Source organism: Salmo trutta, chromosome 22, assembly GCF_901001165.1.
Source record: "Salmo trutta chromosome 22, fSalTru1.1, whole genome shotgun sequence".
Taxonomy (NCBI): domain Eukaryota; kingdom Metazoa; phylum Chordata; class Actinopteri; order Salmoniformes; family Salmonidae; genus Salmo; species Salmo trutta.
The window spans coordinates 7581383-7597871 of NC_042978.1; the positions used below are offsets into that span (position 1 = coordinate 7581383).

At 40.4% G+C, this 16489-nt stretch overlaps 1 protein-coding gene across 1 annotated transcript in view; it reads right to left on the reverse strand.

The window, feature by feature from the left end:
- The window catches only part of LOC115157977 (lysine-specific demethylase 4B), a gene marked incomplete in the record, with an annotated part of 72532 nt that extends 56610 nt beyond the window's left edge, over positions 1-15922 (reverse strand). Inside the window, 3 exon segments of the mRNA XM_029706388.1 lie at positions 4287-4462; positions 4786-5138; positions 15374-15922. Of these exon segments, the coding sequence (XP_029562248.1) occupies positions 4287-4462; positions 4786-5124 (515 nt within the window).
- Between the last annotated feature and the right edge of the window lie 567 nt (positions 15923-16489).

Genomic DNA, 16489 nt, shown 5'->3' on the forward strand with positions numbered 1-16489 from the left:
ATTTTGTAAAGTATAAAAATGAGCTGCAATTTTTCAATAAAAGAAACTGCTGTTCCAATTGCGTCCACTGGATGGCGCAATAGCAATTGTGTTAAGCAAGCAAACTGTTTATACCGGAGCAGAGCAAGTAGGTCAAGCAAGTGCAGCCAGTCCGGATGAGCTACTTTGTTTTGCCCGCGATATTTATTACGGCTTCTACTTTTAACATTATGTGCTTTGGCACCATCATTGCCCCAATATGTCTCTGTCAAAAAAGAGAAAAGTGGACGCAGAGTGCAGAGTGTTCCAAGAAAAATGGTCATCCTCCTATTTATTCACGGAATTGAATGGGAAAGCTGTATGTTTGGTGTGTTCACAGCATGTTGCAGTGCTGAAAGAGTATAACCTTCGTCGCCACTATGTGAGTCTTCATGCCGACAAATATGACAACTTTCAAGGACAGCGGAGAAGAGAGAAGGTGAATGAACTGTTGGCGGGTCTGAAGAAACAGCAGTCTGTGTTTACTCACAGCCGAGACATCAGTGACACTGCAGTGAAAGCTAGCTACCTCATTGCTGATGAAATCACAGTGGCTTCAAAACCATTTAGTGAGGGTGAATTTGTAAAAACATGCATGATGAAGGCAGTGGAGATTGTGTGCCCTGAAAAGCGCCAGGCTTTTGCAAATATCAGCCTGACAAGAAACACAGCTGCAGACAGGATTTCCGATCTTTCAGTGGATTTGGACAGCCAGTTGAAGCAAAAAGTAGTCATTTATTGGGTTTTCAGTTGCAATTGATGAAAGCACGGACATTACAGATGTTGCACAACTGGCCATTTTCATCCGCGGAGTTGATGACACATTGACCGTCACCGAGGAGTTCGTGGAGTTGGTGCCGATGACAGACAACGACAGCAGCTGATATTTTCACCGCACTCATCGGCACGCTGGACAGGGTCAGAGTGGACTGGTCCCGCGCTGTCGGCCTGGCTACAGATGGTGCGCCCTCAATGATCGGGAAAAAAGCAGGCGTTGTGACAAAGTTCAGAGAGAAAGTGCAATCTGCAAATGGAGGACGTGATTTTTGGACTTTTCACTGTATTTTGCACCAGGAGGCTTTGTGTTGCAAGTCATTAAAGATGGATAACGTCATGAAGGTGGTCATCCAAACTTAATTTCATCCGATCCAGAAGCCTGAATCACCGTCAGTTTGACAGCCTTCTCAGAGAGAAAGACCACATCTATGGCCTGCCATACCACACTGAGGTAAGATGGTTAAGCCGAGGTGCTGTGCTTAGGCGTTTCTTTGATTTACGAGAAGAAATTTAACAGTTCATGAAAGAAAAGGGCAAACCAGTGTTAGAATTTCATTCCGCAGAATGGATGCAGGACCTTGCATTTATGGTGGATGTTACAGAGCACCTGAATAACTTGAACAAACAGCTGCAAGGGCGCAACAAAGTCGTCACGCAGTATGATGACAGCATACGTTCTTTCAAGTTGAAGCTGTCATTGTGGGAGACGCAACTCGCCGGTGGTGATGCAGCTCACTTCCCCTGTCTGAAAAATGTGTGCGCGACCCAACACGTGGCAGACGTGAAGCGGTTCAAAGATAAAATAACGGGACTGTTACGGGAGTTTGAGCAACGCTTTCAGATTTTTGGTGAACTGGAGAAAGACTTCAACGTTTTTTGCTCGCCATTCACCGTGAATCCCTCTGATCTGCCCGTCAGCATCCAACTTGAAATAAGACTTGCAGTGTGACTCGGATATGAAGGGCAAATTTTCCGCAGCTGGCTTGGACACATTTTATCAGAATCTCTTGCCAGGTTACCCCAACTTGACAGCCCTCGCTGCAAAACTGTTGTGCATGTTTGGAACCACATATCTTTGTGAGCAAGTTCTCTCTGTAATGAGCATAAATAAAACAAAGCTGCGCTCAAGGCTCACGCACAAGCACTTGAATCACATCCTGAAGTTGGCTGCCACTCGGGATGTGACGCCTGATATTGATGCGCTGGTGAAAGCTAAAAGATGCCAGGTATCAGGAGTCAAATAAACTATGCAAGCCCACTTAAAGTGCTGCATGAGACACCCTGATATAGTTCTGTGATCTGTGATATACTTCTGTGAATCACTGAGGCATTGTGCGTTCTTTTTCTTTAGAATTTTCAAATAAACTTGAGGTGTTTTATGATTAATAGTGATGTTGTGCTTGTACTATTGTGGACACACTGTCCTCAGGCTCCAGCTTTATGTTTTATGTTGATCGTATTAAAACAAAGAAAACAATCTGAAGTTGTTGTTTTTAAGTTATATATATACCATGATTTTACCAGTCCGGCCCACTTGGGAATAGATTTTCCTCCATGTGGCCCCTGAGCTAAAATGAGTTTGACACCCCTGGGCTACAGTATGAGCAGTCATGAGTGAGTAATGAGTAGACACGCTTGTTTTGAGATCAAAGCGAGAGCTGCATGTACCACATGTGCACATTTGTTCATATTCTTTGCTAGTTAGTGAGTTATTAGCCCAGTTATAGTTCATTTATAGTCAACAAATGGGGGAGTGGTTGCTTCCTACAAGAGCACAAAATGTATGCATTTCTAGCCATCGTTGAAAAGCGAGTCAGGTAAACAGTTTTTTTCTGTCTTAAAGGGGCAGTGTTGTATTTTGAGACGGTATTGAACAATAGGTAGAGTGTAGCATAATTTCTCTGATTCTCTAATTATGGTATGGGAATAATAATTACATTTATTTTGCAAAGTGGTTTCTTGCATTAAAAAAGACAACATTTTCAGTCACCTTGTCTGAAGTGGATAAACAGGTTAATGTCAAGCCCTGCAAGTCTCATGGAATGCAGGCCTACATTGAACACCACACATTGGCTGCTACTGTAGACTGAATGGTAGAACAGCTATTTCCATGTTAAAAATGTTATGGGATGCATTTTTGTCCATTGTTTTTGATGGTAGGCATACGTTATGATCAAATATCCACAGTAGCCTACTTGGCCACTGTTAAAACTGTAACTTAAAGCAGGTACAGCCTCAATGTTCACAGCGTTGCACAGAATTTTCACAACATTCAAGTTTGCGCTCAGCAGACCTGAAATTTGCCCATTGTCTAAATTTTGTTCATGATGTTAGGGTGACAACACATAAATTATACGTGATTTCAAAGTGGGCTTTCTCCATTCTGATTGTTTAATACTGTTCAATCCAACTTTAACCAACATTTATTATAAGCATTTATCAATTTCTGCACTTTTGTTATTATTTCCACACTGTGGCATGTAGGGCTGCATGATATGGGCAAACAACCTAGGCCTTGTTTATTGGTGTACTGTTGGAATCATGGAAGTATAATGATTATTGTAATTCAATAGTTGAAATATAGTGGGCAACAAATTGAATACATTGTTGTTTGACATGACAACAAATAAATAGGAATTATTGTAACAGGGTAGGAACCAAAGTGTTGGTCAGTGTTTCCCAGGGGACCCTATACAATGTTATATTCCACTTCTTGGTGTAGATAGCCAGCATTGATAGCTAGCTAGCTAACATATTCATGCCTATTCCTATTCCATATTCATGCCAATCGCCTATTGCTCTCTGATTTAGAAGACACTGTTGCACAAACAACATGTTGATCTACACTGATATCAGGCTGTATTATCTAGCTAGGTTTGCTCTAACTGATTACATTTAGCTAGCTAGCTGTTCAGCTAACTAACAATTAGCATTACCAGCAAAAAAAATGTTTTTGCCACAACTTGCTAAGAAAAGACAAACTAGCTGTTTGCAAACAGTAAGATACACAAACTAATTGTGTTATTACAGAACGCTTTGAAAGCAGCAACATTGTCAACAACGTGTTGTTGCTTCGGACCATGCAGAATGCAGAGTGAACAGGAAATGCTTTCCTTGAGAGGCAGGGCTTGTTGTGGGAAGCAGCACGCAAGAAGAGGGAGAGAGACAACTTGAAAGTAAACTACAAAAACTGGCATTACACACGCCGGAGTTGCATATCGCATTTATCACTATTGCTATTTTAACTGCCTTGATTCTAAACATATGCTGTTTCTATTGTATATATAAAAATAGAGAGTCTATTAATAATATTATTAGCAAACCTAACATTGAAATACTGTTATAGAAGGTAAAGTAAAAACCAAAACAGATCAGCGCATCAACATCAGTACATAGTAAAAGACAGTATACACCCAGCCCTCATCTCTTCCGCACTATTTTGACTGTGTCTCATTGAGTGTAGAATGGCTGGTAGCTAGGTGAGGACCTACGTTCTGCTGTTGGCCAGTTGACGGTACTCCCCGACGGTCATGGACTTCTTCTGGATGTTGTACTGGGTGAAGAGGCCCGACTGGCCCGTCACCACCTGCATGATGGGAGCCGGGATCACCATCTCCTCGATGGTGTCGTACGACTGCCGCGGCTTCCAGCCCTTAGGAGGAATCACCTGCAAGAAAAGAAGGAGAAAGTGAGGGAGAGGATGAGAGTGAAAGTGACAGAGTAAAAGAGGGGACAGAGCAAGAGAAGGGAGGGGGTAGAGAGAGTGAGAGGGAGAGAAACATGTGGCAAAAGTAGGTGGCGCTACAGTAACATTGCATGGCTGAATTCAAACAAAACTGTCAGAATCTAGAGCACCCAGGAGATTTTCTATGTGAACTGTTGTCTTGTCATACTGCAAAATATACATAATAGGACTACTTTTTCAGAGTAGGTCAGTTCTAATAGGTCAGAAAAGCCATTTATATGAAAAGTGTGTGTGTATGTGTGTACCTTTGCCAGGCCTGCACGGTGTGCTCCTTGAGTCTCCATGTAGGCAACGTATTTGGCAAAGTCCTTGAATTCCTCCATGGTTGGCCGGAAGGTCATGATCTTACATCCCGGGTTCATGACTGGGACTGGAGGAGCTGGGGTAGGGGCTGGATCTGAGGCTAGCTCTGGGGCTTGAGCTGAATCTGGGGTTAGTTCAGGAGCTAGGTCTGGGGCTAGTTCTGAGGCTAAGTCTGGAGCTGGATCTGGGGCCAGGTCTGGTGCTGAGGCTAGGTCTGGTGATGGGGTTGGCGCTTCCAGCGACATGGTGGCAGTTGGATCTGGGGGCACTGCTAATGACATGGAGGCAGGTCGAACTGAAAATACAAAAGAGAAAAGGACAAACTATAATCTACAACAACAAAGCAATAAGACACAGTCAGACCTGTGACCATATGTATCATGTGTCTCAGAGTAGGAGTGCTGATATAGGATCAGGTGCCACCTGTCCATGTAAACTTATTCATTTTGATCTAAAAGGCAAAATTGATTCTAAATCCGCACTCCTACTCTGACACGCTTGATACATAGGGCCTCCCGAGTAGCGCAGCGGTCTAAGGCACTGCATCTCAGTGCTTGAGGCGTCACTACAGACCCAGGCTGTATCACAACCGGCCTTGATCGGGAGTCCCATAGGGCAGCGCAAAATTGTTCGAGCGTCATCCGGGTTAGGGGAGGTTTTGGACCAGGGTCATTGTAAATAAGAATTTGTTCTTAATTGAATTGCCTAGTTAAATAAAAGGTTAAATTAAAAATATATTTAAAAAAAAAAATACATTTGGCCCCTGAGCAACAGAGAGGTTTAGCCGTATTAACAACTACAATGACTATGAGGTTAGAATATGATTCTAAACACTTCTACATTAATTCATGTGGATGTTACAATGATTACGCATAATCCTTAATGAATCGTAAATAACGATGAGTGAGAAAGTTAGACGCAAACAATGTACAACCAAAATATGTTTATAAAATGATTATTTTGGTCTCATCAACTGTCAATCCTTGCTTGGATAGCTCATCTACACTGAACCAAAACATGAACACAACATGTAAAACATTGGTCCCATTTTCATGAGCTGAAATAAAAGACCCAAGAAATGTTTCATGCACACAAAAACCTTATTTCTCTCAAATGTTGTGTACAAATTTGTTTACATCCCTGTTGGTGAGCATTTCTCCTTTGCCAAGATAATCCATCCACCTGACAGGTGTGGCATATCAAGAAGTTGATTAAACAGCATGATCATTACAGGTGCACCTTGTGCTGGGGACAATAAAAGGCCACTCTAAAATGTACAGTTTTGTTACACAACACAATGCCACAGGTGTCTCAAGTGTTGAGGGTGCTTGCAATTGGCATGCTGACTGCAGGAATGTCCAACAAAGCTATTGCCAGAGAATTGTCCACCAGAGCTGAATTGTCCACCAATGTCGTTTTAGAGAATTTGGCAGTACGTCCAACCGGCCTTACAACCACAGACCACGTATAACCACGCCAGCCCATGATCTCCACATCCGGCTTCTTCACCTGTGGGATCGTCTGAGACCAGGCACCCGGACAGCTGATGAAACAGAGTATTTCTGCCTGTAATAAAGCCCTTTTGTGGGGAAAAACAAATTCTGATTGGCTGGGCTTGGGCGAAATCCCCAGTCATGTGAAATCTATATGATTGGGGCCTATTTAATTTATTTCAATTGACTGATCTCCTTACATCAGTGGTTCCCAAACTTTTATAGTCCCGTAACCCTTCAAACATTCAACCTCCAGCTGCGTACCCCCTCTAGCACCAGGGTCAGCACTCTCAAATGTTGTTTTTGCCATCATTGTAAGCCTGTCACACACACACTATATGATACATTTATTAAACATAAGAATGAGTGTGAGTTTTTGTCACTTCCCATGAGCCTGGGTTGTGACAAAGAGCTCTTATAGGACCAGGGCACAAATCATAATCAATACTTTTGCTCTTTATTTTACCATCTTACATATAAAACCTGTCTTTTATACAGGTAACAAACTGAGATTAGGAGCATTCCCTTTAAGAGTGTGCTCCTAATCTCAGCTCGTTACCTATATAAAAGACATCTGGGAGCCAGAAATCTTTCTGATTGAGAGGGGGTCAAATACTTATTTCCCTCATTAAAATGCAAATCAAGTTATAACATTTTTGACATGCGTTTTTCTGTTTTTTTTTGTTGTTATTCTGTCTCTCACTGTTCAAATAAACCTACCATTAAAATTATAGACTGATCATTTCTTTGTCAGTGGGCAAACGTACAAAATCAGCAGGGGATCAAATACTTTTTTCCCTCACTGTACAAATGAAACACTAGAGTCAAAGCAAATTAATGTCGTCTTCAAGACAAAATTGACTAAATACTTTTACAGTATATGAAAAAAATGTGATCTCTGGTTAAAGATGGGGTTTTGACGTCCATTCGAGTACTCGATTACTCATACTCATCCCTAGTCCATTCATGACATTATTACTGAATCTGAACACTTGACACCTAGGAATTATTTGCCCAATATTATTTTGAAGGCTCAGATGGTGTTGGGATAGGTGGGTGCTTAGCCTACTGACTTCACAAATTAGGCCTAGTTTTAAAATCTAATCTGATAAATATGAGCACATATCAAATCAAACTTTATTTGTCACATGGGCCGAATACAACAGGTGTAGTCCTTACTGTGAAATGCTAACTTACAAACCCTTAACCAACAATGCAGTTCAAGAATGAGGTAAAAAAAAAAAAAGAATCTACCAAATAAACTAAAGTAGAAAATAATAAAAAAGTACAATAACGAGGCTATATACAGGGGTTACCAGTACCGAGTCAATGTGAGGGGGTACAGGTTCTGGGGACCCATGTCAAATCTTTTCAGTCTCCTGAGGGGGAAAAGGTGTTGTTGTGCCCTCTTCACGACTGTCTTGGTGAATTTGGACACCAAGAAACTCTCAACTCGCTCCACTACAGCCACACCGATGTTAATGGGGGCCTGTTTGGCCTGCCTTTTCCTGTAGTCCACAATCAGCTCCTTTGTCTTGCTCACATTGAGGGAGAGGTTGTTGTTCTGGCACAACACTGCCAGGTCTCTGACCTCCCTATAGGCGGTCTCATCGTTGTCAGTAATCAGGCCTTTCACTGTTGTGTAGTCAGCAAACTTAATGATGGTGTTGGAGTCGTGTTTGACCATGCAGTCGTGGATGAACAAGGAGTACAGGAGGGGACTAAGCACTCACCCTCAAGGGGCCCCAGTGTTGAGGATCAGCGTGGTAGACGTGTTGTTGCCTACCCTTACCACCTGGGGGGCGGCCCGTCAGGAAGTCCAGGATCCAGTTGCAGAGGGAGGTGTTAAGTCCCAGGGACGCTCACCGACGTGAGTGTTACGGGTGGCTTTGTGAATGTTGACCTGTATAAAGGTCTTGCTCACATCGGCTACGGAGAAGGTTATCACACAGTCGTCCAGAACAGCTGGTGCTCTCATACATGCTTCAGTGTTGCTTGCCTCAAAGCGAGCATAAAAAGGCATTTAGCTTGTCTGGTAGGCTCCCGTCACTGGGCAGCTCGCAACTGGGTTTTCCTTTTGTCGTCCGTAATAGTTTTCAAGCCTTGCCACATTCGACGAGCTTCAGAGCAGGTGTAGTAGGATTCAATATTAATCCTGTATTGACGCTTTGCCTGTTTGATGGTTTGGGGGCAATCTAGGGTTCAAACAATGGAGTAAAAAAAGCTTATATATTTAGAGTTCATCATGAACTGTAAGACAGTTCATGATGATGGATATTATATTCTTCGAGAATATATACAATGGTGATATATATATATAACCATTGTATGCATGCATGTATGCATGCATGCATGCATGCATGCATGCATGCATGCATGTATGCATGCATGCATGCATGCATGCATGCATGTATGTATGTATGTATGTATGTATGTATGTATGTATGTATGTATGTATATATATAAATAATGGTGATATATATATATATATATATATCTCTAAGAGGTCGACCGATTAATCGAAATGGCCGATTAATTAGGGTGGATTTCAAGTTTTCATAACAATCGGTAATGGGCATTTTTGGACACCGATTATGGCCGATGACATTGCACTCCACGTGGAGACTGCGTGGCAGGCTGACTACCTGTTATGCGAGTGCAGCAAGGAGCCAAGGTAAGGTGCTAGCTAGCATTAAACTTATCCTATAAAAAACTATCAATCTTAACATAATCACTAGTTATCTACATATGGTTGATGATATTATTAGTTTATCTAGCTTGTCCTGCGTTGCAAAAAAAACAATGCGGTGCCTGTTAATTTATTGAATCACAGCCTACTTCGCCAAACGCCTTTCTTAAAATCAATACACAAGTATATATTTTTAAACCTGCATAATTAGTTAATATTGCCTGCTAACATGAATTTCTTTTAACTAGGGAAATTGTGTCACTTCTCTTGCATTCTGTGCAACAGAGTCAGGGTAACGTTATATGCAGCAGTTTGGGCCGCCTGGCTCGTTGCAAACTGTGTGAAGACCATTTCTTCCTAACAAAGTCAGCCAACTTCCCCAATCGTTGCACGAATGTACCTAACCATAAACATCAATGCCTTTCTTAAAATCAATACACAGAAGTATATATTTTTTTAAACCTGCATATTTAGTTAAAAGAAATTCATGTTAGCAGGCAATATTAACTATGGAAATTGTGTCACTTCTCTTGCGTTCATTGCACGCAGAGTCAGGGTATATGCAACAGTTTGGGCCACCTGGCTCGTTGCGAACTAATTTGCCAGAATTTTACATAATTATGACATAACATTGAAGGTTGTGCAATGTAACAGCAATATTTAGACTTATGGATGCCACCCGTTAGATAAAATACGGAACGGTTCCGTATTTCACTGAAAGAATAAACGTTTTGTTTTTCGAAATGATAGTTTCCAGATTTGACCATATTAATGACCTAAGGCTCGTATTTCTATGTGTTTATTATATTATAATTAAGTCTATGATTTGATAGGGCAGTCTGACTGAGCGGTGATAGGCACCAGCAGGCTCGTAAGCATTCATTCAGACAGCACTTTCGTGCGTTTTGCCAGCAGCTCTTCGCTGTGTTTCAAGCTGTTTATGACTTCAAGCCGGGTGGGTATAATTTGTGGAACGTTCCAACAGGAATCTGTTCCAAAAACTTCGTAAATAACAAGGTTTCCAAAAAACAACGCATACAAAGTTGTATAGCGGCAGAATAAGATACCGGGTAGGGAGTGGTCTATGTCATTGCGTTTTTCACTCATCATGTTTATTCCGGAAAATGTCTGTCCTCACTCTGGTTGCCTATGAACAAACACTAAGAATAAGCTACGTGGTGAGTTGATGACTATTCGGCAGCTAGTTAGCTAGGTTTGTATGCGTTGCTACTTTGTATGCGTTGTTGGTTGGCAACCTTTTACTTTACGTTTTTTGGAACAGATTCCTGTTGGAACGTTCCACAAATTATACCCCCCCCCCCCCAAGCCTGTCAACTCCCAAGATTAGGCTGGTGTAACCGATGTGAAATGGCTAGCTAGTTAGCGGGGTGCACGCTAATAGCATTTCAAACGACACTCGCTCTGAGACTTGGAGTAGTTGTTTCCCCTTGCTCTACATGGGTAACGCTGCTTCGAGGGTGGCTGTAGTCGATGTGTTCCTGGTTCGAGCCCAGGTAGGAGCAAGGAGAGGGACGGAAGCTATACTGTTACACTGGCAATACTAACGTGCCTATAAGAACATCCAATAGTCAAAGGTATATGAAATACAAATCGTATAGAGAGAAATAGTCCTAGAATTCCTATAATAACTACAACCTAAAATGTACCTGGGAATATTGAACACTCATGTTAAAAGGAACCACCAGCTTTCATATGTTCCCATGTTCTGAGCAAGGAATTTAAACCTTAGCTTTTTTACATGGCACATATTGCACTTTTACTTTCTTCTCCAACACTTTGTTTTGCATCATTTAAACCAAATTGAACATGTTTCATTATTTATTTGAGGCTAAAGTGATTTTATTGATGTATTATATTAAGTTAAAATAAGTGTTCATTCAGTATTGTTGTAATTATCATTATTACAAATAAAAAATACAAAAATAAAAACAATGTTTAAAAAAAATGAAAAAATATAAAATAAAAATATAAAATAAAAAATGGCCGATTATTCGGTATCGGCTTTTTTTGGTCCTCCAATAATCGGTATCGGCGTTGAAAAAAAAAATCATAATCGGTCGACCTCTAGACATTATGGACAGAAAATGTTGTATTTAGTCTGTAGGATACATAGGATAGAATCGTATGTAAACAACAATAGTTAAATAGAATGGCATTCAAAAGAATACAGTATCTACAGTTGATGTCAGAGGTTTACGTACAGCTTAGCCAAATACATTTAAACTCAGTTTTTCACAATTCCTGACCTTTAACTTATTATGGATAGGGGGCAGTATTTTCACAGCCGGATAAAAAACGTACCCGATTTAATCTGATTATTACTCCTGCCCAGAAACTAGAATATGCATATAATTATTAGCTTTGGATAGAAAACACTCCAAAGTTTCTAAAACTGTTTGAATGGTGTCTGAGTATAACAGAACTCATTTGGCAGGCCAAAACCTGAGAAGATTCCTTACAGGAAGTGCCCTCTCTGACCATTTCTTGGCCTTCTACACTCTCTTTATTGAAAACTGAGGATCTCTGCTGTAACGTGACACTTCCTACGGCTCCCATAGGCTCTCAGAGCCCGGGAAAAAGCTGAATGATGTCATTCCAGCCCCAGGCTGAAACACATTTGCGCTTTTGGCAAGTGGCCGATAAGAGGATAATGGGCTTAGGCGCGTGCACGAGTCGATCCCGTGCTTTATTTTCTTTCGTCTATTTACCTAAACGCAGATCCCCGGTCGGAATATTATCGCTTTTTTACGAGAAAAATTGCATAAAAATTGACTTTAAACAGCGGTTGACATGCTTCGAAGTACGGTAATGGAATATTTTGAATTTTTTTGTCACGAAATGCGCCGTGCTCGTAACCCTTATTTACCATTCGGATAGTGTCTTGAACGCACGAACAAAACGCCGCTGTTTGAACATAACTATGGATTATTTGGGACCAAACAACATTTGTTATTGAAGTAGAAGTCCTGGGAGTGCATTCTGACGAAGAACACCAAAGGTAATCAAACTTTTCTAATAGTAAATCGGAGTTTGGTGAAGGCTAAACTTGCTGGGTGTCTAAATAGCTAGCCCTGTGATGCCGGGCTATCTACTGAGAATATTGCAAAATGTGCTTTCACCGAAAAGCTATTTTAAAATCGGACATAGAGTGCATAGAGGAGTTCTGTATCTATAATTCTTAAAATAATTGTTATGCTTTTTGTGAACGTTTATCGTGAGTAATTTAGTAAATTGTTAGTAAATTCACCGGAAGTTTGCGGGGGGTATGCTAGTTCTGAACGTCACATGCTAATGTAAAAAGCTGGTTTTTGATATAAATATGAACTTGATTGAACAAAACATGCATGTATTGTATAACATAATAACCTAGGTGTGTCATCTGATGAAGATCATCAAAGGTTAGTGCTGCATTTAGCTGTGGTTTGGGTTTATGTGACATTATATGCTAGCTTGAAAAATGGGTGTCTGATTATTTCTGGCTGGGTACTCTGCTGACATAATCTAATGTTTTGCTTTCGTTGTAAAGCCTTTTTGAAATCGGACAGTGTGGTTAGATTAACGAGAGTCTTGTCTTTAAAATGCTGTAAAATAGTCATATGTTTGAGAAATTGAAGTAATAGCATTTCTAAGGTATTTGAATAACGCGCCACAGGATTCCACTGGCTGTTACGTAGTTGGGACGATTTGGTGCCACCTACCCTAGAGAGGTTAACACTACCATGTGCGCTATTTTTCCGATGTTGCCCTACCGGAGTTACACAGTCATAGCGTCACTGTTATTACCTTCCCGACATACATACTATGGAATGCCGTTTGGGTCTTTGCATGTCAAAAAAGATAAAGTAGCACTGTCAAAGCTGTACAAAAAAAGTCTGCAAACAAGCAAACACTGGCCATGAACGATGTGTTTACAATACCACGTTGGTAATAAAGCATAATTTGTTCGACCACAACTTCTGGGGTACCTAGCTAGCACCAATACAACCAGCCTGAAAACAATGACCAGTAGAAACTGCAGTCATTTTCATTATTCTTAGCAATGATTTAGGAATCCTTGTGAGTAAGCATTAGCTAGGTTGCCACTTTTTGTTCCCCTATTGAAATTGAACTTCAGTTCATGAAAATAAATAGCTAGCCAGCTACTTAACCCAGTTGCCCAAAGCTAACGTTATAAGCAGCCAGCTAGCTTCATCTGGATAGTGACGCTCAACCGGACCGGGTTATGTGTTGTGAAGCTAGCCACAATAAGGATTAGGCACAACGGTGGAATTTGCAGTTTGCCTTCAAAATAAAAGTATGTCATTGACAGTGATGCAAATTAATACAAATAGTAGAATTATGCCATACTTTTATTTTGAAGGCAAACCGCAAAGTCCACTATTGTGGCTAGCTTCACATAGATGGGTCCGACCACCCTTAATCAAATAAGAACTGTCTTATAAATTAGGGTTATTTTAGATGACACCTAGCTATATAGTTACCTAGTTAACTATAGCTACTGAAACAGATGTCGTTTTGCTATGTTTTTGGGGAAGAACATTGTTTGCATCCATGAGCTAGCAAGCTGCGAGACAACTTTACCAGCATCATAGCATACGTATCGATGAATCGTCGTGACATGAAATACGAGTGATCGTGTAATACATGTGTAATATCTACGTAAAAATGTTATTAAAGCGTTAATTATGTGACTTGCAGTCATATTCAGGTCCTGATTAGTCAACAAGCTTATTTGACATGTCAAATAGTGTTAAATAGTATCTTTTTTGACACGCAAAGACCCAAACGGTGTTCCATAGAAATCCTGGTTGAGAATGGAATGACAGAACAAATGAACAACGAAACAGCACAGCAAGTAAGTGAAAGAAAAAGGTATTGATTATGTTTTACTGGTAATGGGGACATACGTAAATGCCAACAAAATAACTTTTTGGTCAGTGTGGTGTGTGTAACCTTTATTTAACTAGGCAAGTCAGATAAGAACAAATTGTTATTTACAATGATGGCCTACCCCAGCCAAACCCGGACGACACTGGGCCAATTGTGTGCAGCCCTATGGGACTCCCAATCACGGCCGGATGTAATACAGCCTGGATTCGAACCAGGGACTGTAGTGACATCTCTTGCACAGAGATGAAGTGCCTTTGACCGCTGCGTCCATGTGTGTGTTAACTATTTAACTGTACTAGAATGCTTAAAAAGGCCGCAAAAATTTGAAATATCAGTTTTCAGTATCATTTTGTCAAGGAAAATATTGAATATTGGTATCGGCCAAAAATGTCATATCGGTGCATCACTAATTAGAACACATTTAATCTAGAATCAAAACACTTTATCCTGTCACTTCTTAGAACTCTTTGTGATGTTAATTACTATGCATTACCTACATCACATTTTGTTCTTCATTTTGATTGTAAATACTATGGAGATACGACATTGAAGAGCACTCACTAACCTTGTTCTTAAATTCACTCATACACTTTTCTAAATTCTGCATGTGGTATGGTATGACAGGAGACACGCACAGGCACTTACAGCTGGCTATAAAAAGGAAAAAAAAACTGGGGAGCTTAAAGCCGATAACGTTTTCTGACTGGCTAGCCAACTAGTTTCATATTAGAGGAGCTAGAAGTTGTAGCTAGCATTAGCACACGGACTAAACTGGCAAACGTATTAAAGAGATTGAAAGTAGACATGAATAGTATCATGGACTCGAGTTATTTGTAACGTTAGCTCGCTAGCATAACTAGCACGTCTACCTTGGAAGACGCAAACGAGCTACGTGCAGAAATAGCTCGCGTGCACGAGTATGATGACCGTCGTGACGTACCTAGCAAACGCGATACTCAGAATGAACAGTGGTTCAGAAACAAAATATGACATGCTATGAATCAAACAAAAACGATTGTGTGGGGTCACTCGTGTAAGCACTAATTACTAGCTACCTTGGTGCCAGAGATATGTAATTAAAGCTAAGCTAACGTTAGCTACCTGGCGCTAGCAAACCACAGCTGACATTTCTTACAGCTATATATGCTAGCTAAAATTGGTGTTCTTACACTACGTGTAAGAAAACGCAAATGTCAGCTGTTGGTAAACTCTCAAACGTTAACAAGTGTCGAATGGCCGGTTATGAGTTCATTTGAATTTGGACAGCCTGTACAGTCCGCAGGCTGCCTTCCCCATTCCATAAAAGTCAACAAAACAACCACCACCATTGCTGCTGCTGGCTTAGGCTAGCTACAACTGTTTAGATCACACCAGAAATAACATTTGTATCTAAGTGCACTTGATCCCCCAAAAATTAAGCAAATCATTCAATATTACCTTCCGCAGCAAATTATTTTCCTTTATTTTTCTCAATCGATTTCTCGTTTTGTAAAATCCACACGATCGATTACCGTTGAGCATTAGCTAGTTGGTTGCACACAGACGAGCTCGGCCTCACGCCTCCTTCTCAATCTTCAGCTCAATGATTGGCCAGAACACGTTTGTAGGTATTCACTGGATACGTTAAAAGGCTTTATTTGGCTGACGTCGTTGATAGATGGACAGATTAACCAATAGCAAGAGCTAAATCAACATCCGGTTTTGAAGGGGTTAACCTCAAGGAAGCGTCATTTTGCAATATCAAAACTTACCAAAAACAGAATTACATAAACGTGTACAAAAGTCCTCTGAACGGTGTTTCTCTGAAGACATGTACAATTGATCGAAATAGAGCCACGTTATTAGGAAAAGTGCAGCATCCTTTAAAACAAAAGACAGCCGTGTACATATTCTTATAATGGCACAGAACCTACGGATTTCAGCCAGGCAACGCTTGCCAAAAATGTATTGTAAAATGTGGCAGCATAACGAATAAGCACTTTCAAAAGGACATGCTTAGTGCTATGTATTTATTGCAAAAAAAAAAAAAAAAAAAGACAGTAGTCATAATATTTAACAAAAGGCACAATTTATATTCTTTATATCTCAGTAACATTTCAATTTTGCAACTTTTATTTTATAAAAAATTTTGAAAATTCTGCACTTGGGAAACCATGTGCAAGCAAGTTACTTCAAAAACTACAAACTACTAAAACATGTGCTAAAAAATATAAAAAAATTTAAAATATACATTTCCAGTCTATGCAAATGTTGTAAATATTTGAGCTATTACTAACATCTGCAGCTACTGGCATTCATTTTGCAATAAAACATAAGCAGAAATTTGAAATTGAGCTAAATGCCATTTCTGGATCTTAAATATTTTTCTGTTGAACCACTAGTTCAACAGAGCTAGATGTTTTCCATAGCCCTGCCATGAATCAAAAGGTTGTGGCACACCTAAACGGTGAATTGTGCGCAACCCTACAATGGTTACAGGTTTTACATCTTTGGGTTTGTTCAGATGGAAAACGTGTGTTTAGACCGCAGTTAAAGGGTTAAGGTGAAATACAT